The following is a 21,248-nucleotide window of genomic DNA, read 5'->3' on the forward strand; positions in this document are numbered from 1 at the left end:
CGATGGCATTTTATTCTTTTTAAAAAGAAATGCAACGTTCTGCAAAAATCAAATCAATTGACCACTTTTAAAGTTTTGCGAAAGACTACAAAATCTCAATTTTATAAATAGCTATTGCAATCTTATAAAAAGAATACATTTTATTTAATTTGCCTTTATTCATCATAAATATTGCAATGATGCTTCCCCGCAAATAGGTGACTATTTGTGGGGAAGCATCATTGCAATATTTATCTCCTATCTCATCACCCTTACTTTATTTGCCATTATATATACCATTGTTAGAAACAGGCCCATAGGAGAATTTCAGAGCACAGACCCACATTGCTCTAATGCGAATTGGCGGGCAGGCATACGGGTGTAAAAGTGTGAGTCCAGCTCAAACACGATTGGGAACCTTTGGGATTGGGTTTAAGGTGCTTATATGAGTGTGAACGCTGCATTTACAAATCGTAAAAAGACTAGCTTAATTTACTAATGAACAATAAATACGACTAAATAAGAAAATGCACGATTTACACTAGGCAAAAACTTGTATAATTAAAAATACTACTATTTAGTGTACTGTAATCAGACTTTTGATGTATTTATGTATAAAACATATTATTAAACTAGGCATGATGAAGGCATACAAAAATTCAACTACATTTGCTCGTAAAATGGCTCTTTTCACTCGTGCGGTTGCACCATGTCATCGTTTGTGCTGTAAGAATATAACTATACTGTCGCCTTATAAACACAATGCGATAATATTTAGTATCCGACAGCATTCATGGCCTGGTAGAAACGAGTAAATTTGTAGCTTTTACTTACAAGTTTTGAAAATCGTTGTACGTAGTCTATTTACACAAATGACTTGATAATGATATTCTCGACATCAATACCATTGCGCAGTGTCATTTATAATTAACTTGCGCAATTGTTTTATATAATGTACCTTATATGTATATATATTCTGGTATATTTCTAAATACCGAGTTATTCTGGTATATTTATAAAGATTTTGACGAATATACGTATTTAGATAAGGTTTTGCTCCCATTTTCGTATATTTAAACCACCATAGGCTGTATCATCACTAAATATCATTAGGCTAGTATAACAGCAAAGTACCTTAACGACTAATTTTTCTTCTGTCTAATCTAAATGTAAAATTTTTGTAAAATCACGTTTTTCAGCAAAGTTTATTTCACCGAGATAACATTTTATCTACTCACTATCGTCTATGTCTGAAGCAATTCATTTTTCGCATTAATGATATAATTCGCATAATTCGCGGATGCTGGCACTAGTTTATTTTAAAAGAAGAGCTAGCTCAAAGGAGTGTGAACTGAAAAACCGCGATTTCACAAAAAAACAGATTACTGCCAAGGTACTTCGATAAACATTAATGATATATTAAAAGAGATAATATATTTTCAGGTTGCCCTGAACCAATGAAGAGTCATTTCTTAAAGGATTTGTTGAGTTTCTTCGTTTCGAAGATGACCACTTCAATTAACGGAACAGGACCAGGGTACGAGATAACATTTAAATTTAGCTATAACACCAATTAGCACAACATCAAATTTACTATTCAACAATTTTCTAGTTAAACACAACACTATAAAGAATACAACATATACTACAAATCCCTTAATTCAGTGGCAGCTAATGCCCGTTTGCAAAAAAGTGAAACGTAATTGTATGACTTCTTTGCTTAGGCGTTACTTACTTAAGCATTGCCATCTCCGTTGTTAGTGAAAACGGGCATAAGCCATCTAAAGTTACGATATAAAAGTTAACGATAATAACCTCACACCGAGAAGATATCTCTGGTTAGGTACGCCAACAGAAATCTAATTTTAAAGAAGAAAAACGTACCTACTTATCCAAAACATTGTATAACCTTGAAAGAGTCATAAAGATATCTTTACATCGACGATATCTTAAACTAGCCATTGATATTTTGACATTTAACACGCATTACATTGATTTAAATTTAAACTACACGCTACACTACACGCTGATATTATAAAAATATAATATATTGCATGAAGTAGGACAAACGTATTTGTCCCTAGGTCCCAATTTAAACAAAATGACACCAGTCACTGCCATTTAGCCTGCTTATAACATTGGGCTGGATAAGTTTGAGTTATAGTCAAAAAACTACTGTTATAATGGCGTATATGACTTACAACAAAATATATTGCAACGATAAATATATAAAATGTGTGGTCGGGAAGTCATGAGTGACATGCACTTATTAGATGAATTTGCAACAAAATAATAATATAACATCATTTAGTAACAATGGAATAACACCAATAAAGCCTCGAGTTAGAAGACATATATTATTATATAAAATAGACATATATAGTAGTTCAGACTATGAAGTTTCATTTAAATAAGTAATTTAACGACTTATTAGATTGACATAGAAGTCTCATGGTAAAACCTCTATTCCAATTAGATATGATGTACATTGGTAGTATTTGGGACTACCAATGTATTGGTTACAGGATAAAATTGAATGCTGAAGAAAATTTTTTATAAAATTACATTGTATATTCCCTATCTAGCGACATGGTGAAATGGGGTGCATCAAAAGAAGAGCAGGCGGCTACATGGACTTACGTGATGCTAGACAAGGATAAAAACAAGGCTCTGGAGAGACGGGAGTGGAAAGCATTCCACCAATTGATAGCAAACGCGGAACCACTAAGGAGATGTGGGAGAAAGTTGCCACGTTACTGCGATGTTAACCACGACTCCAAAATCAGTATCACAGAATGGATGGCCTGCTTAGAAGTGAACCAAGCGGCCCAAGGCCGTACTAGTAAGCATAATTTGTTTTTATAGATTGGTTTGACATATAAATCAATAATTTTTACTGTGTATTGCCAGAATATCTCTTCATAGTACAAAGCACAATAATCATATTAAATTTTAACAAGTTTCATGTATTCCTTTCAGCGGAGACAACCAAAGTTCCTTCTAATCCTAGGAGAAAAGGACCCAATCCACTAGAATCAATTCTTAAAGCTGACGACTGAAAATTATATTACGGTAGTTGCACATAAAATCATTTAACGAATTCTTATTTTAAGGCGCCATTTACATAGAGAGAATTTCTTGTCTCGGAGATGTCAAGAAAACAATAATTTTTGCGTTCGAGGGATCCCCCTTTGGAGCGTTCCCCTGTACTCTGTACATTTTGAAGAAGTCAAATTTGAGATGTAACTAACGTATGATGTTCGGAGGATATCACATATGGTGAGTATATAAGCATTTTTTCTTACGATTTCTACCTAAGTCTCCATGTTAACATTACCGGGCGTATGAAATAATTAAAATGTCAACAATGTACACGATATTATTAAGACAAGTCAAGAAATCATAAGTAGCAAACACTTTGCAATGTCATGTCTTGTAAGTAACCACTAATAGTTATCATTAGCCGACGAGTAATTCATGCCATAATCACAGGTGAGTTTTGTTTTTTCTTGATTGGTACCATAGTTTAGAAATCGTACTTATAATGATGATATCCGACGGGTAACATATGAGCTAATCATAGGTATGTCTTTGTTATTTCTTCATTGTAAGCATGTGATCTATTGCGCACAAAAAGATAACCATTGGTATGCCAAGTTACGATTGCCTAGGCAATCTACATGTAATCCTATAAGATGGCATGAGAATCGCTTTTAGATTTATGCCTGTGAAAAATGCACTCATGTTTTCACAACCAAACGAAAAGATACTCTCTACATGTAAATGGCGTTTAATTATATATTCGTAAGGCTCGGACAAATACCAATATGCAAAATAAAAATTAGAAATAGACTGCGCTAGAAACATAAATGCAGGAAGTGTAATATATAGTTCGGGTGCAGTATATTTCTAATATCAAGGTTGAATTAGATATCTTTAAACCGCTCTGGTTGTAATCATTTATATACTCAATTCGGTCCGTACTCAAATCATACGAAAAACTTTATAGGTAAAAAGTGCTGCCATCGACTAATAATAAAATAGATATTTTGCAGTCGTCAAAAAGTAACTGCGAAAAATAAATGTCACACACGGTTTGGTAACCCAATTTTCGCAATTTGCCAGTTAGAAACAAACAGAATTTTTTATTCTAAGCGGGAACCTACTACATATATTAAACAGATAACTCATTGGTATCGTTATTTTTTAACAGATTTCATAAATAAATAAAACAAATAAACATACTACGACAGAATACACATCAGCATTTAGCCCCAATGTAAGCGTAGCTTGTGTTATGGAAAAATACATAAATACCTATAATAGAGAGATAAGCACCCAGACACTGAAAACCCATTTATGTTCATCACACAAACCCTTTCCCGCGATGGGAATCGAACCCACGGCCCTGGACTCAGAAAGCAGGGCTACTGCCCACTGCGCCAATCAAGATATAGTAACAGATAAGTATGAAGAAAAGTCGAACACCTTTTCTCTCGATTTTCCCCCTAAGAGATGCACATGTTATTAATCTAAGATTAAAGGTTCCCATTTAATTAAGGTTTTGAGTACAACCGAATGAGTAACAGAATACTAGACGAGGCCTTACGATGATATACTTCTTAACTTGGTCAGTATTAGTGGTAATAACACCCCAGTGAAGTGCAAATAACGTTTTGTGCAACAAAAAAATCTAGTATGTGATATGTAAAAAAATCTAGAATTATAGGCACATAAAATAATACAATCGATATGAATGAACAAATCTCTCTGCCGTCAGATGGGGTGTTACGGGTGTGTTTTCGGCATTATACAACTAGTATCACTCAATGGCCGACACTTGCGATAAAAATATATGTACTTCTCTAACCACAGATTATAAAATGCTTAGATGTTGACTCTCAATTTTATATTTTAGGCTCTGTGTTGCGTATCGTGTATTTAGCGTATTCTTCGTTAGTGTCTGTTTAATATATAAATAATAATTTGATATACATATTATACTATATACAATTGGTTATAAAATAAGAAGAAAAAGAGCTATTTTAGAAAGTGTTCAGATAGAATTGCTCGGAGACCAGGGAAAAATGGGGATTTCATATAAAAATTATTTCTACAGATTTAAAACTTTTTTAACTGGGAACAAAATTTGCTTTGCTCTCTGAGACAGACTATCTAAACAACCCTTCGACTACAGTAAAGAGAGATGTACAGGGATATACCAATCAGATTATTATTGAAAGATGACGTGATTCCTCACAAATAGGGTAAAAAAATTGACATTATTATTTTGATTGTGGTATTCATGTCTCCGCTTTAGTTTAAACATACTCTGATAATTATTGTGAATTTAATTTTATGGCAAATAAGAATATCAATGATGTATATTATCGTTATTTAATTTAAATCACTAACTAGCCTAAAATGTTTATTTTTTAATTTGAAACATGATTTTGTTCTGCATATGTCCGGGCTATTTTATTAATAATATAATTTATTAAAAAAATATATTAAGCCTTGTTAGTGATTCCCAGCTCACTTTTTATCTGTCGTTTTCATTACTATAACGCAATAAATACATTTATTAAAAAAAAAAACATTTAGGCATAATTTTTTGACTATCCATTATTTAAATGTATAATATTAAGCTATAATAATATTAAGCTATGAAATAACAATTCTTGAAAATCTGTATTAAGTTAAATATTTATAAAACATTTAGTCAGATTAAAATGTAAGAGCTATGTGATATTTTTTTTCATTTCTATTACTATTGCTAAATAAATAATTTAGTACTTGATGTGCCGTTTTATTGGGAATACCGCCATATTGAAATGGTGGCATCTAACGGGCGGTAGGTTGACGGGCTACTTAAGTAGTACGGCTGATGACTGAAATTCCTCGTGTCTTATCCCCCGAATAGGAAATAATTTTCAAAGGCTTTTCAGTTTATCTCCGTTAAATATTGAAGAAATGTTATATAAATATATTATGTTATTTTTTTTTGTTACGTTGTTTTAACTACAAAATCATACTAAATGTATGAACAAACGATCCGGTCTATTTGAATGAAACCAATTCTAACGTCTCGTAAAGTCTAGGGTAAATTCAAACATAAGCTAACGTGATGTGTATGAAAGATCATTAAAAAGTCTAATTAGTTAACTGGCTCAATAATGCCAGTCAATGTACATGCACGTAAGCGTGTTAAAATCACAATAAATATTTTTATACTGCAAAAAAGAACATTAAAAGTTTATTATAAATATGAAATTGCACAGCAATATTCAACAGTAAATATATAAAAATATGTAGACACAAACTTCAAATTTACGTTTCCTTACGTGGCTCAATGACAGTTCTCTTATATTCATCAACAGTCTCTGTAAGGAGTTTTTGGAAAATACTTTCGAACACTTGATTTTTGACAATAACTTCGTCGGCATGCAATGACGTCCATTCAGGTTCACATCGCTTCCATTCGGCGAATAGTATATCATCAATATGATCGGACCGCCTTGCTCCTACGCCTGAAATTTGTTAACAAAATAATATATAACATAGAGAGAGAGATTCTATATATCTAAAAAATATTATATATTTTTTTTAACATAGGAGGAAGTTCACTAAAATTATTTGCAAGAATAAACTAAGCTCAAAATAGTAGGAAAGTATTTTTCTTATTCATCTATAGTACTAGTACTAATGTTATAAAGAGGCAAGATTTTCTTTGGTTTGTTTGTATCAAATAGGCTCTAAGGTACTGGACAGATTTTAACCATTTCCTCACCAAAAGAAAGCTAAACTTTCTCAAAGTAGCAGAGGTAATATAATTTATTTTCAAAAAATATTGAAATCCTTAAGAAAATTGCAATAAAACCTAGAGTAGTAAAATTTTGCCTGTAAAATTAATTACTTGCCATATGCTGAGAAAAACTATTGGTGATACAAAAAAATACGTACTACATGATTTAAGTACTCATTATTAGATATACTATCAAAGTCAAATCGCAATAGTGCTATTACATTTTACTAGATCTCCAGTAGAAACGAAAGTGGGTTTAATTTGTATCACAGTATTCATTATTTTTCAATTAAATACTTTTATCATTAAGGAAATTTACATAGCAGTAAAATACACATTTAGTATATTCATTTAAATCTGACCTATACTTAAAAAAATATCACGAGTTTAAATAATTTACGGATTAAACGTAAGCAAAGGAGTTGTGTGTAGAGATACATTCAATTGAAAAATTACTTCTGATATTTGTACAGTAATTCACTACTTAATATATATATATATATATATATATATATATATATATATATATTGCTTCACGTAAACTGAAAGTAATTTACCGAAGAGTATCTTCTCTCTTAATTTAACGGTTACTATACGTTGTTAGTATGAGTTGAAACCGACGTACGCAAAATTTTCCAAAGTGTAAAAAATAAAAGTAGCGAGCAATCAAATATCACCTTCAACAGTGAAGGATAAAATCGTGAGGAAACCTGCTTGCCTGGAAGTTCTGCATAATGTTCTCAAAGGGGTGCGAAGCCTAAGAATTCCGTACTAGGCCAGCGAGCGTAAGCCCTTCTCAACCTGGTGAGTGTGCTCTGGAACTTCACAATCTTGTTCCTCCGTCCCCGTTCTACCACAGGACGCAGTGAGCGGTGGCATTCTGTTACGGTTGATATTCCATCAAAACGAACGAAACGTTTTTTTTATCAACATTTTTGATACGTACGGCTAGGATCAATTTTCTGTATGGTGAGATGTCGTAAGATTTTATTCAACCCCTTCCCCCATCCCCCAATCTCACGTGAGATTTTTCAAAATGTGGGTTTCTTACGTATACGCGTTGAATTGTTATTGTAAAAAGAAAAAAAACCAACTGTATAAAACAAATTTTTCAGTCAGTAGATGTATAACGTCGAATTATGAACGAAATTATTTTCTTTCGAACGAATTAGTGAACGATCTTAATCGTATTACGATTGCATTTAAAATTAAATCTCAAGCATGTACAATCTAGATTAAATAGTCCAAAGGTGTATAACTTTTGTTTGTTTCAATCAGAAAAAAAATTGCGTGCCGAGACGCCCGTCTCTCTAGTGTAAGATTAGATGAGATATGACTCGACCCCCTCCGCCCCTTAAAAATCTCACGTATTTTATGGACGCTCCCTAATGTCCACGAACTTAAAATTATAAGAGACAAAAAAATTACCAGACACATCCGTCGGTGGAACACTGGTTAAAACTTCTTTAAACTCCGAGGTGGTCCTCGCGATTAAGTCCTCAGTATTGAGTTCAGGTTTAAATGGTGGGAAATGACATGTGTCCCAATATTTCTGATTCTTCTCCAAATTGTGTCTTTCTATGGAGTCCTGACAGAAGTCTTTGACGAATACGTCGAAAGGATCCATAGGATCACATTTCTCTTGCTTAGGATCGGGGAAGAAAGCGCGTATTTTTTCTTCGACTATGTGGTCGACGGAATATTTTCCAAGCCTTTTTGGCGCTTTAGATTCCGAGGGCGGTGTGTAAGGCGGCGGAGGCTTATCAGGTATCTCTCTCACGGCCAATAGCTGACATTGCTGCTGTTCTAGAGCTTTGATCTGAGAGAAAAAAACATACATAAGAATTTAAAAAAAAAATTAATTAAAGAGTGTCCATTCTAGAAGCTAAAACTTATAATATCAACCAACCAAAGCTTCAGTACAATGCCTAGATATATCTTTAAAACCACGCTACAATGCCCCAGAAAGTAACGTCTAATTAAGAAAATTCCTAGATCCATACATTTCGTTTGTCTATGATTCTTGTCAAGTGTCAATTTATGAGTACCCTACACATTACATACCGCGGACTCGGTGTCGTAACTTTAGATGGCGCCTAACGTACTTAGTCATAATCTAAGTGATGGTGAAACGCTTTTGTTCTCTACGCATCACCCAAATCAATAGGCATCTGATTTAAGCGTTTCCTAGGTTAAGTGAAAACGGGCTTTACTGGCCTTAATAAATAGCAAGGGTCCTACATAGCCTCTACTTAGTGTCGTGATGCAACGACGATGTCAAGACAATATAGAATTCACAATGAGATCAAAGGCTTCTTTATAATGTTATGAAATGTTAAATACAAAGACTCTGTAGACAAATCTTTTCACTCACATATTATTATATAATCTTATATCTTTAAACAAGCAATTCTTGTATATATATATAATTGGAAACTCGGAATCGGCTCCAACGATTTTTATAAAATTCAGTATACTGGGAGGTTTCGGGGTCGATCGATCTAGCTAGTATTCATTTATATTGGAATCTCGGGAAAAAATGGCAAAAAATATTCTTTTTGAGAGATTCTGATGCGTGCGATGCGTGAACGGTAAACGTTACGCCAAACGACGGAAGTATGTAGTAAGCATATCGGAATTGTCGGAATTGTTGTTTCTTTAAAGTTCTATAAAACAGTCCGCGACAACATACGAATATTTTTTTAAGTCGGCTCATTCGCGGACGAAGTCGCGCGGGTCCTTAGTTCAGTGTTGGTGAATTTTGATCACCAACTCTGAACTAAGGTCTAAGTAGTATAAATTGCCCGCGCTTTTTACAACTTCTGATAAGTAAATTTGTCCCATAGAAACATTCATTCTACACCTTGGGTTCTTAGCTTAGGGTTGCATGTAACCGTGCTCAAAAAATAAACTATCAAATGCAAAAAGATTTTTCAAACCTGACTAGTTATTAGCCCAAGGATTAGCGTGTCTTAAAAAATAAAAATAAAAAACTTTGGGGGTGGAATTTCTTTAAATCCTACGTATATTCTACTAATATAATTGTCAACCTAAAAATACCTATTGCCTTCGATCTTAATACTTAAATTTAGTTTATATTTTGAGTTTGAAATGTAAGTTTGGTGGTGTCAGTAGTTAAAGGGCGATAACAATATAAAATGAAAATCACCTCTCTTTCTATAGCTAGCTGCTGTCGGCGTAACTCCTCAGCTTCGTAGTTCACTGGTGAAGACACACTGGGGCACACTTGCTGACTGCTCGAAGTACTGCTGTCAACTGTAAAAGATATGACACTCATCAGCAAATCAATATTACTATTATTATTAGGAAAGAAATGTCATTTAAAACAATAAATACTGTTAACTCGTCATATATTACGTTCACGCTATTGCATTTTAGGCTATTTACGCTAAGTCTGCGGTAATGGCTTTATATACGTGTGTATACAAGATTAAAGACGATTAAAACTTTTTAATTTGCTTTTAAAAACTTACATAACATGGTGTGATTAGGAACACTGTCTTTCTTTCGTCTAAGCATTTTAATTTTTTTATGTGTATTACGCTTTGATGGGTAATTTACGTTGCTATAATTTTTATTAACTAACTACCCACTTAATGTCAATATAGAATAGTAGGTACTTTGCGATAGAGCATTAGGATGATTAATGTTTATAATTTAGCCGCTTTGAAAAAGAACCGCGAGTACCGTATAAATCGTTTGACCTAATGATGAAGTACGATTGCAGTTTAAGTGGGAATTATTGTTTTACTCATACAAGTCCAATTAACTGTTATAATTTGAGAATGAAAATTATAATTTTCCAAATTGAACCTCAAATTAATAGTTGGGTCAAGGTTATTTTGCGACAATTATATATATATAAAATACATGTAGTATGATGGCCTATTTTATTAAATTACATTATAATAATTAATCTCAATGAAAACAGGCTCTCTAACGCGAGTCCAATCTTACGCTAACTGTTCACTTTCCATGAATACAAAAAAATATAGACAGAATTAGGTATACATTGAAGATTATAAATTGGGCGTATACGTACCAAGAGAAGACATGGATGCTTTTTGCGTCAACCAAGTTGGTAGATCAGCTGCTACATCGTCTGTTACGGCCGCGGCTCCCGCCGGCACTGGTAAAGGACCCGAAACGCTAACAGCAGCGGCATCTTTGCCCTTCGTTGATTGCGTTTCCACAGATACCATCAGCGGCTCACATACAAAAGACTCATCTGTGGGTGGCACGCTCATATCTTCGCTATTTTCCAGCGAGCCTGACTTCTGCAAACTTTCACTATATGCAGCTTCTGATTCGGCTATGTGAGACACATCAGCATTAATCTCATCAATTATAGCGTCATTCTGAACTTGATCGGTAGTATCGCCGAGCGACATATCTTCGGCGAGACTTTTGTAAATCTGGTCAAATTCCTCAACTAGACTATGAGCAGTGGAAGGCGTATTAGGGCATTCCAACTCACTATTCTTGATCTGATCCATAAGTTCCTCAATTACGATGTCGTTGTTCCAATTAAAATGGTGCATGTTACTTGCGTGCACGATGTTATTTAACGCCTCCTTGTTTACTTCGTATTGTTTTTCACTGCTAAATATTTGAGGCGACAAATTATGAAAAAGGATATTGAGATAACCGCCATCTACAACTATAAAGTTCTCGTCAGCGGTGTCTGTAGAACGGTCCGCACAGACTGTTTCAAGGATGCCTTCACTGGTTTGAACACACTTTTCAGCACTTGTTATGCTTTTCGGAATACTTGGTAGGAAAACTGATGTGTTGGATCTAGGTCGTGATGTGGTGCTGTCGTCACATCCACTGCTAGACAATTCGAAGCATTTAAGAGGAGCAATGTTGCGATCGCTGAAAAAGCTTCGCTTCAATTTCTTTTTGCCCAAAATAATTTGTTCTACATCCACGCTCTTTTTTAATTTAATTTCGATGTTTTTTTTCGTTTTCATAAGAGCCAATTTGCGCTTTTCTGATAAAGTCACCAAAGCTTTGCGCATACGCTGCATTTCACCACATTCATGCTGTAATTTTAGCAAAGCACCACGTTGCTTTTTCTTCAGTTGTGATATATCAGTGTTATCTTGCTTCTTTTTGTTTTCCAGCCACAGTATTTGCGATTTAGTAAAATCTTTTAAAGCATCTTCTCGCATTTTAAGGACAAATAAGAGATTTTTGGCTCGCCTCTGCTCATCGCGAATGAGTAAATTGAGCTAGAAATGAATTATAATAGCAATTATTTAAATATTTTAATTAAATAAATATAAATTGATCTACCTCAACGTGAGCTTCTAACGACTATTACGCTCGAATATTTTTTAATAAACGTTGTAACCTTAAATTGAATGTTAGGCAATAGTATCCTCATTATACGATAACAAATGATGGTAATTTCATAATTGTTTACGGTTAAAAAAGCAACACTTACCAGACAAAGACTCTTGGATGCCATTGTTTTCGAATCGCCAATCTTAATTTCATTTTCAAACTTCGATAAAAATGACCCGAACTCCACATTTTTAAATTCATTTCCGCTGCTATTTATCCAGTTCTCGACTTCCCTTTCGCCAATACAATTTTCAGACAGGGAACAGCTCTCTAAATACTGTAAAGACTCAAAAAACGAGTCAATAAAGTTAAGCTCACGTTGGAACTGTTCAAAGATATAGTCGCTTTGTAACAAACTGTTATTAATTTTTATTGTGCTAATTATGTCCGAAGGTTTAACTAATTTATCATTGTCAAAGACGTACGAACAATGAACTGAGGTCGAACCAGTTGAATGTTCCAGTTCGTCATGCGATTTATCGCTTTCATCTGCCTTTCCGTAATCTAATTTCGTGTTATCACCACAGTACTCTTGATTTCTCTTTTCATTTTTATATACAGAAACAACGTTCACAGGATACGTTAGTGGACTAGACGGTGCGTGAGCCTGCAATATATCGTTATTGCCGATAACATGAAAATCTATTTTTTGTTTTGTAGTATATGTTAAAGTTGCTCTGCTAATAATATAAGAAGAGCTTTTGTGAAGAGGAGATTCCCCAAATTCAGTTTCATCTTTTTGAGAAACTACACTAATAGGGATGGCTCGAGTAAGTGATTCCTTATTAATAATGTCGACTATATCTTCTTTGGGCAGATCACTTTTACTATTATTAATTAAGCTTACATTTGGTATATCAAGACTATCAAACGACTTTTTTTTATCATTTACACTATACTCATTTTTGATAAAATCTTGATCTACTTGAGTTAATTGATCCACTTTATTTAGCAATACTTCAGTTCCTTGGTCCACTTTATTTACATATACTGCAGTTCCTTGATCCACTTTTTTTACCAATACTTCTGCTGCAATAGTTGTATCTCTCAATAGAGTATCATTAGTAATTTGAACACATGAGTCCACTTCGTGGGACTTAGTTTGTGAACAAATTAATATATCTTCTGATACTTCAGTTGCAACATCCCTCTTGGGTAATTTTCCATCAAGTGGGACATGTATTACAGGACTTGGCTTGTGTTTTACCTTGATATCTTTTAGAAGAGATATGTTACTCTGATTCAACTTATTGGAAGACCTACTAAATCTGGTTCTATCTACAGTTGTTCTATTCTTAGGTGCAAGTTTAGTCAAACGATCATCTATTAATTTATGTTTAGCAACTGGTATTTCTTTGCCAGGTTCTCTGGAAGAGCATCTTTTATTTAAACCATATTTAGACGACGAATTAACATTCTTTACACTTCTTGAAGTTCCTAAGGGAAAAATCCAAAGTTATTAAGTAATTCCTTGACTTAAAACGAAAACATGTAACTACTTTTTTTACTATACCATATATACTTTTATTCTTAGAACAGTCCTGGCTTTCATTTTCTCCTCTTGATAATTTATATTTGTTTTCCGACTTCGTGCTTAACTCATTTGTATATGCTATGTTGGATTTTGTATTCTTTACATCCTTAGGACCTAAAAATTATAGAAGGAAGTTACTACATAGAAGTATTCAATTACAATTAAAGCGCTAAGTGCCACTCACTTAGGCTATTTTCTGCTTAAGTGTACGTTCCTCTTAACTCAAAAAATATTTGTCAGGTCTTCACTAACGCCATACAAATATTATAAATGCGAAAGTGTGTCTGATTGTTACCTCAACTCGGCTCAACCGCTGCGCAAATCATGATGAAAATGGCACATAGCTATATAGCTATATAGCTTGCATATAGCTGGCATATAACTTTCAATCGGTCTCCGGTGGAATTTTAAGAATATTCCAAAACAAACGTAGGTGAAGTCGCTTGCAAAAGTTAAACTAATGATACAAACTTTCCAGTAAAAAAGATTTAACAAATTCGGTTTAGATTTAACAGAGTTATGGTATAAAATTATAGAAAATTTTCACCCCCTATCCCAAAAAAACCCTTCTCATTGTACGAGGAGACCCATGACCACTACATGATTGTGGTGGGCCGGATTTTTTTTTTTAGGTTTTTATGTAAAATATAACGAAAATGTGATTTCCGAAAATTCTGTTCCATCTGATTTTACTTAAGAACGGTCATAAACTCTAAGCGCATACAAAGTGATGAATGGGGACGGATGTAGATTATATCATTTGAATGTAAAATACAGAGATTGCAAGACCAGTAGTCCAAAAACAATTCTCAGCTATGCAAGAGCGTAGTTATAACAACACCATGATGAACTTATTTTAAGAAGCTAATGCTGATAAATATGTTATCAGCTCTTAGCTACACAGTTCTTTTTTTTGTAGAGAACTTTATACGCAGATTTTAAATTTAAAATGACATCCAATACTAACCTACTCTGCCATTAAATAAAAATCTATAAAGATACATAATCCATAGTTCGAATACATACTTTTGGAACTGTATGGTAATCTTGATATTTTTTGTTGTGAAATTAGTTTATCTTCTTTTGCTTCAATAGCTCGGTTAATTACATTTGTATTATAAGTTTTTCTTACATGATGTGCTGTAAAATTTGAGCACCGTTATGCAGATATATAAAATAATTTACAATTAATATTAATTTGTTGAATACATACAGTATTTAGGATAGTAGCTATTATATTCATCTTCTTCTATTGTAACAATTTTTCGTTTACAAATGTCAGAAGCCATGACAGTGGATGGAATTGCCACTTCTGTTTGTAAAGACCTGCAAGTGCTAATTTTTGGCTCTTCAATTGTTATGATTCTTCTGAGCCTGGGTTCTAAAATGTAAGTTTGGGGCATCCATGATGCTAAAATATTAATATATGTTTAAATCATAATGTTAGGTTAGTATACTTTAAGATATTCATTTTACTCTAGTTATTGTTCTATAGCAATTTAATATCACTTGCTTCAATGGTGAAGGAAAGCATTGTGAAAAACCAGCAAGCTTGAGAGATATCCATAATGTTCTTAAAGGTTGTTCTCAATTTGGTTGAAATATATGCAGACCCTATAAAATATGCAGAGCTTGAACCCTTCTGAAGTGGGTTGGTTGGTAATGGGTTAATAATGATGTATCATTGTGCTTAGAAAGCCCTGAAGACAAAAATGACTCGACATTTTGGAGAACATTGACTCAGGAATGTGTAAAAGCAGCATCTTTCTTCAAACATGGTTAATATACACCTGTTTTTATGCTTGAGCTACTGAGTGTAACAATATGTATGTTATGAATTTAAATATCACTTGCTTTAAAGTAAATTAAACTATCGCAAGAAAACCTGCATGCCTGAGAGTTCCCCATTATGTTTTCAAAGGCATCTCGGGAAGTCTACCACCTGAACTTGACCTACACCTTTCTTATTCTAAGCAAAGACCACTGCCCACTACAGGGCATGGGGTCTTCAAATATTTTTTAAGTTATTAGATATATGACCCATATCCAAAAGCTATGAGATGTTTTACCACAGATATATTCTTTCCTATAATATCTGATCCTGTTTCCTTGATGCCAGACCAAAGCCCCATCACACAATATTTAAACAGTTTTCATAAAATGTTATTCTTTATTAATAAAGTTTTCTTTGTGTCTCTTTTAAAACTATGCTAATTTAACTTGTGCAGTGTTCTTTACTAACTATACATTAGTGCCGTAGTGTATACCGAGACCCTATAATCTCATAATATTATGCCAAATGCTAACATGATAGTTGACTGAATAAATTATTAATATATTATTCTATCAATTATTATTATGTTTTTAATATAATATTTAAGTGATTAAACTGGGCGTAAGCTAGGATTTTGTTAATGGGATGTACATTTTTGGTTAAGCAGGTGTTACTTTGTGGTAGCCCATAGTTAATAATGAAAACCACACTTAAATTGCTGTAATCACAATATTACCAGACAAATACTATACAGTTTTGTGTAGTATTTATTATTTATAATATGTGGTGTGGTGTTGCAGAAGCTATAAGCCTTATATTACTTATGTTGTGTGATATATAAAGAAGTTATTAGTTGCATTGTGCGTATTGTTCTGGTTGTCACAGATTAATGTTTATGTTTATATTGGTTACAATTGAGATTTCCTATCAGTATCCTTATGACTTTGTATGCAATCTAATGAAAACAAATGAAGAAACCAACAGAGTTCTATGCAAGTTGACCATATGTTTGTTAGCATTTTCCAAGCAAAACTTTAAGCTAAAATTAATGTTAATAATTTAGGTTAAGGCAGATAAGTTATCTATTATTATAAATCAAACATTTAAATGATTTTTTCCTTTATGGACTACTGTTTTAGCAATGATTAGGGTGAGGGTGCCTGCGACTTTGCCTGCATTTGTACCAGTTTTCTTTTTAATCTTACACAGTCACCGCTATATTTTAACTACACTATGTCCATCTTCATCATGCAAGCTAAATATGAGCAGAATTTCAGTTTCAGGTTTGTGCAGTGGATAAGCAGGACATTGATAGCAAGCAAATAAACATTTATTATAAAAGAATTGATAATTCAAGTATTGGAAGCATGACTACATTTTCTTTTGAGTATTTGAAGATATACCCAAAGTTCTTTCACATAGTATTTGGAATTGTTAATATCTCTATTAACTATACCAAATACTATGTTACAATATGAAGCGCTACTTAATATTATTAAGATTTTTGACATTATAAACATACATTCTGTGAAAAGCTTCTACTAGAGTATGGAAGTATAGGCCACTAACATAGGCAGATGGACTGACAACGAAGGCTAATTTTGTTGGCATTTGTTGGAACATATGACATGTTGTACTGAACTCATAATATGGAACCCTAGCACAGCATAACAGATTTCATACAATTCAAGTAAGCTTTTAACACATTGGATAACAGTTGGATGGTAGCCTACCCATACATGCACTCAATTACTCTTATTAATATACAGACACAGATTGGAGTATATCAGTGGCGGATTTGCCCTAAGGCTGAAGGCCTAGGGCGGCGTGAATTAAGGGATTGCCAATAGGCAAAAAAATCCCAAAGTAAAAATAAATAATATCACATAAAATAAATAACACACCCAATAAATAACACTCACATCAAATACCTTTCGTACCTTTGTTGTATAAAATATGTGGACTAATATGATGGGTGCTGGGAAACTGGTGCTTAGTAACTGGGGCCTAGGGTGGCCAAGACTGCAAATACGCCACTGGAGTAAATAAATATACAAAGTTGTCATTTTAATTATGGTTATCGGATACTACAACATTCGCAATGTCTGATTACAATCACGAATTATTAATGAACTTCTATAATGGAAGCAAATATCGACCAGACCTTTGTAAGCATTTCACTGTCTTACCTTTGGTGTTGATGTCGTCCGGCAGTTTTGTATACTTGATCACTGTTTTTTTTTGTCTTGAAGTAGGTGGATACGACGCTTTCTCAATTTTGAGGTAAATACCAAACAAATTATCTATTTCGGCATTCCGTACTTTGGATGCCGAAGCATCCATTATAGATGCACCTAATTTTCGCTAAAATTTAACTCCCTCACCATTATTTTGTTCAAAATTTATACATCTGCACCAATAAGACTGTATAAACAACTTTTAGTTATTTTTTACATTTTTATTTTTTCGTAGGTAGGTACTGAAATTTTTCCTTCTTATGACAAATTTGACAGAAAGACTCAAAATTGGTTTTGGTTTTTGGCTTTTTGGTTGCTCATAAAAGTAAAAATCATACTTTTTGGTCTAACTGTAGTGCATGGACTGCAATTTCAGAGTAAATAAACCTTCAATTTAAAACTGAGAATACAGTAAATTTGACAACAGCCAAAGAGGATATAAACACAACGCGCAATCATCCGTACAATAGATTCACCCATATCATATAAATTATTTATGTTTAGAATAATAATTATATTATTTTCTTTGCCTTTTAGGTCAGTAATGCCGTAAATGTGATGATATTGTTGTAGAGAAATCTCTAAACTGAACTAAATAAGTGCCAATTCTGAATTACATTAATACGTTTTTCGCTGTCTGAATATGTTACTGACCTCTAAATTATACTAGTATAATCACTGACCTCTATTATACTTTAGTACGCGTGTTATAATAGAGGTCAGTGAATATAATAGAAGTATATTAATGGGTCGTAGATAGTTCCGTAGATACACGTACAACATATAATATGATACTTAGATGATTGTCTTCTTCTTCTTATTTTGCGTTTCGATTATTGTCAATTTTAATGAGGTGTGTGCGAGAAACATAAGGCTGGCAATACACGTCAGATTCTGTTTCCGACCGTCTAATTAGACTATCTGATAGTATTTCTTCAGTACACATTCGATCCTTGCGTCAGGTTTTTCTTAACTTCAAGTCGGAGGGATGCTGAGAGGAAGGAATGGGAAGGAATATTTGTCTCTGTCCAGAAGTATGCAGACCGCACCTTTAGACAACCCGGACCTTAAGGTTAAATTGTTTTTGCACGGGACTTTTTCTTTAGATATTATGAATCATTGATTTATAATATTATGTTCATATCGAAATGCACAAATAAACTTATTTCTGAAGTATTTGTATACTCAATGCTAATTGTGGTAGGTATATCATATCATAGATTTAATTATAAAGTTTCTATGATTTATAATATAATCTATGTGGTCTGTGCCCAGGACTTGGCAGAGACTTAGCAAAGAGATCATATTTTAATTTGACTCTGAGTTAAAGCCTTAAAAAAAGAAACGAGTTGTCTCATTTTAGTTTTATAACATAGACTATACTAGAAAACTTCACGAAAGGTTTCCATTCTCCTGAATCAATTTTTCTTTTGATAAATAAGGAAAATCGCGATTAAATTATAATAATTGTTATGGGATGAATTGATGAACACTATTATTTTTTTTGATAAAAAGTTATTAGCAACATCTTAGCAACTGTAACAAACAACGACAGTAACAAATAATCTGGTTGGTCGGAATATGTATACATACTATAAAGTGTACATACAGTGTACTCAGTGAAGTGTGGTGGACAAATCTTTTGTTGTCGATTTAGAATTCGTATTTGAACTTCACAAAACATGACGGAATTCAGCTAGACAGTATTAAACTGAGTGTATTTGCATTAATACATGGACAATGAAGAGCTTTGGTTAAGAATATAAAAGATAATTGATTAGACGATGTTAAAAATACGTGTGCTCACAATGATTGGACTGTAATACGTGCGTAGTTGTTTTGTTGGATTCACCGATTTTTCGTCGTAAACGTGAGTATTTATATGTATTTCGGACGTTTGAAATCTAGATATTAAACATATGTGTACAGGTAGCCATTTTATGTCCTGTGACGGAGGCTGGAATAGTGATATAAATAGTGAGATACGACTTACGACCTAGATTCAAATGCGCATGATAAGAAGCCCCGGTGTATAGTCGCTACCTGGAGTCGGGCGCGAACGGACCTGTTTAAGGTTTTATTACGAAAAAAATTAGTTAAACGATTGTATAGTGTTGTTATCAATTAACACTTAAGAATTAGGTGTTAGGTAACAATATGCAATAGACATTTGATCATTTTCGTCAAAGCAAAAAAAGCTAGCCAAAATGCTGAGGTCCAAATTAATGAAGTAAGAAATTCATAGTAGAAATATAGCTTTTAAGTTTTCTGTGTACAATTAGTTTATACTTTATAGTCAATCATAAGATTACTACTACTACTATAAATATTTGTTTTTAAATATGATGTCTGTATGTAATTATGCTCCAAATAAGTTGTATTGCTGATTAGTGAGAGAATTGATTCCTATACTTAATATTAATTTATTTCAAAATAAACTACTGCTATTTTATCTACAACACAATGCGAGATTAATGAACTGGGAATGTTAAGGAAAATCAGCTGGATAATATTTAAAGCAGCCTTAAGTTGACAACAGTCAGTACACAGATAGCAGTCTGTCTAGTAATATTTATAAAAGTTAATCATAGGTTATAATATAGTATAATTTTTGTACATTCGATGACACTATAACAATAGTACTGCTGTGATGAAGCAGATGGGCGTGGTGAGAGGTAGGAGGTTCAACCTTTCATGTAATTAAATTGTGATAATCATGCTCCCATTTATGGGATGGCCCTGCCAAGTACAGCTTGAAGGCTCGTCGGTGACATAGGCATAAAAAAACTTACATTTGGAGCATAGTTGCAAGGTTGCCTGTCTTTCGGTATTCTATAAGATATATTTTCGGAGTGAGTGCTCAAGAACTGTTTGATCAAGTTCCCTCATCTTTTAACCATTGAGCCCCAAGGTGGTTAATATACCACAAAGCCACGAAGTGCATTCCATATTTGTTTCTGTTTTGCACTGCAACTGAATTTCTTTTTGATACCCATTAATTTATTGTTCAAAATATTATGCTCAGTTTCTTAGCATGATTGTTACCAAATGTTGGGCTTAGAATCATACAGCCTGGATAAAGTGAATAGGTTTAGGCAATAGTCTTTACCAAAATCCAATGCCTTATAATTAAAGAAACCACATAATTTAAGAAAATAAATGTAAGGTAGTTAAAGATTTGATTTGTGGGCCACTAGTTGGAGGATGGAAACTAGTAAAAAGGAAGGAGGGTAGACTAGGTTAAGTGAGACAATAAATATTAAAAGGGGAACTCATATTCTTTTGAGAAACAGTGACACATCACAAACTTAAAATTTCATTGGGATTAATTAATAATATAGTTATGGGCCTAGATCATTGAAAGAGTTTAATAGACAAAATAAAGAAAGTCAAAAAATGTAAATATAAAATGTGCATTGTAATGTACATTTTAAAACAATTTAAAAAAAAACTAAATAGTCTATGCATCAACAGAGGAGGGAGTGATTCTAGAAGGATTAGTAACCCCCATGATCCGAGTAAGACCCGTGTCCTGTAGTGGGCCTGTTT

General features: G+C 33.3%; 3 protein-coding genes across 9 annotated transcripts in view; 2 read left to right on the top strand and 1 right to left on the bottom strand.

Moving 5' to 3' along the window:
- Nucleotides 1–3,968, top strand: part of LOC120636045 (SPARC-related modular calcium-binding protein 1) — a 53,764-nt gene extending 49,796 nt beyond the window's left edge. For both annotated transcript variants that reach the window (XM_039907309.1, XM_039907310.1), the window contains 3 exons: nt 1,423–1,516; nt 2,565–2,821; nt 2,959–3,968. In XM_039907309.1, coding sequence (XP_039763243.1) covers nt 1,423–1,516; nt 2,565–2,821; nt 2,959–3,038 — 431 coding nt within the window. In that variant the 3' untranslated portion in view covers nt 3,039–3,968. The remainder of the gene's footprint in view (nt 1–1,422; nt 1,517–2,564; nt 2,822–2,958) is intronic.
- A 2,282-nt stretch (nt 3,969–6,250) lies between these two features.
- Nucleotides 6,251–17,947, bottom strand: LOC120636387. Of its 4 annotated transcripts, XM_039907843.1 has the most exons (10): nt 17,652–17,947; nt 14,902–15,099; nt 14,715–14,828; nt 13,668–13,802; nt 13,002–13,591; nt 12,255–12,761; nt 10,848–12,039; nt 9,954–10,060; nt 8,213–8,603; nt 6,251–6,509 (listed from the first exon to the last, which is right to left on the bottom strand). In XM_039907843.1, exons 1-10 carry the CDS (start codon nt 17,803–17,805, stop codon nt 6,310–6,312), a joined length of 3,588 nt encoding a protein of 1,195 aa, XP_039763777.1. In that variant the 5' UTR covers nt 17,806–17,947; the 3' UTR covers nt 6,251–6,309. The 4 variants fall into 4 exon arrangements, with proteins under 4 accessions (XP_039763777.1, XP_039763775.1, XP_039763776.1 ...); XM_039907841.1 differs by having other exon boundaries at nt 12,255–13,591; XM_039907842.1 differs by lacking the exon at nt 17,652–17,947 and adding an exon at nt 17,403–17,458 and having other exon boundaries at nt 12,255–13,591.
- A 1,120-nt stretch (nt 17,948–19,067) lies between these two features.
- LOC120636076 (ubiquitin carboxyl-terminal hydrolase 38) overlaps nt 19,068–21,248 on the top strand; it is a 44,376-nt gene continuing 42,195 nt past the window's right edge. For all 3 annotated transcript variants that reach the window (XM_039907364.1, XM_039907365.1, XM_039907366.1), the window contains exon 1: nt 19,068–19,569. The gene's annotated coding sequence lies outside the window, so the exon portion shown is untranslated. The remainder of the gene's footprint in view (nt 19,570–21,248) is intronic.

The sequence above is a fragment of the Pararge aegeria genome, chromosome Z (genome assembly GCF_905163445.1).
Source record: "Pararge aegeria chromosome Z, ilParAegt1.1, whole genome shotgun sequence".
NCBI classification, from domain to species: Eukaryota; Metazoa; Arthropoda; class Insecta; order Lepidoptera; family Nymphalidae; genus Pararge; species Pararge aegeria.

Bases quoted from the DNA above. Each gene is read 5' to 3' on its own strand.
- LOC120636387 (XM_039907841.1), bottom strand. From the start codon at position 17,805: ATGGATGCTTCGGCATCCAAAGTACGGAATGCCGAAATAGATAATTTG. The intron at 13,803-14,714 runs GTATGTATTCGA...TATAATTTTTAG, and splicing joins ATTACCATACAGTTCCAAAA to GTCCTAAGGATGTAAAGAAT. The intron at 10,061-10,847 runs GTACGTATACGC...TATCTTTTACAG, and splicing joins AGCATCCATGTCTTCTCTTG to TTGACAGCAGTACTTCGAGC.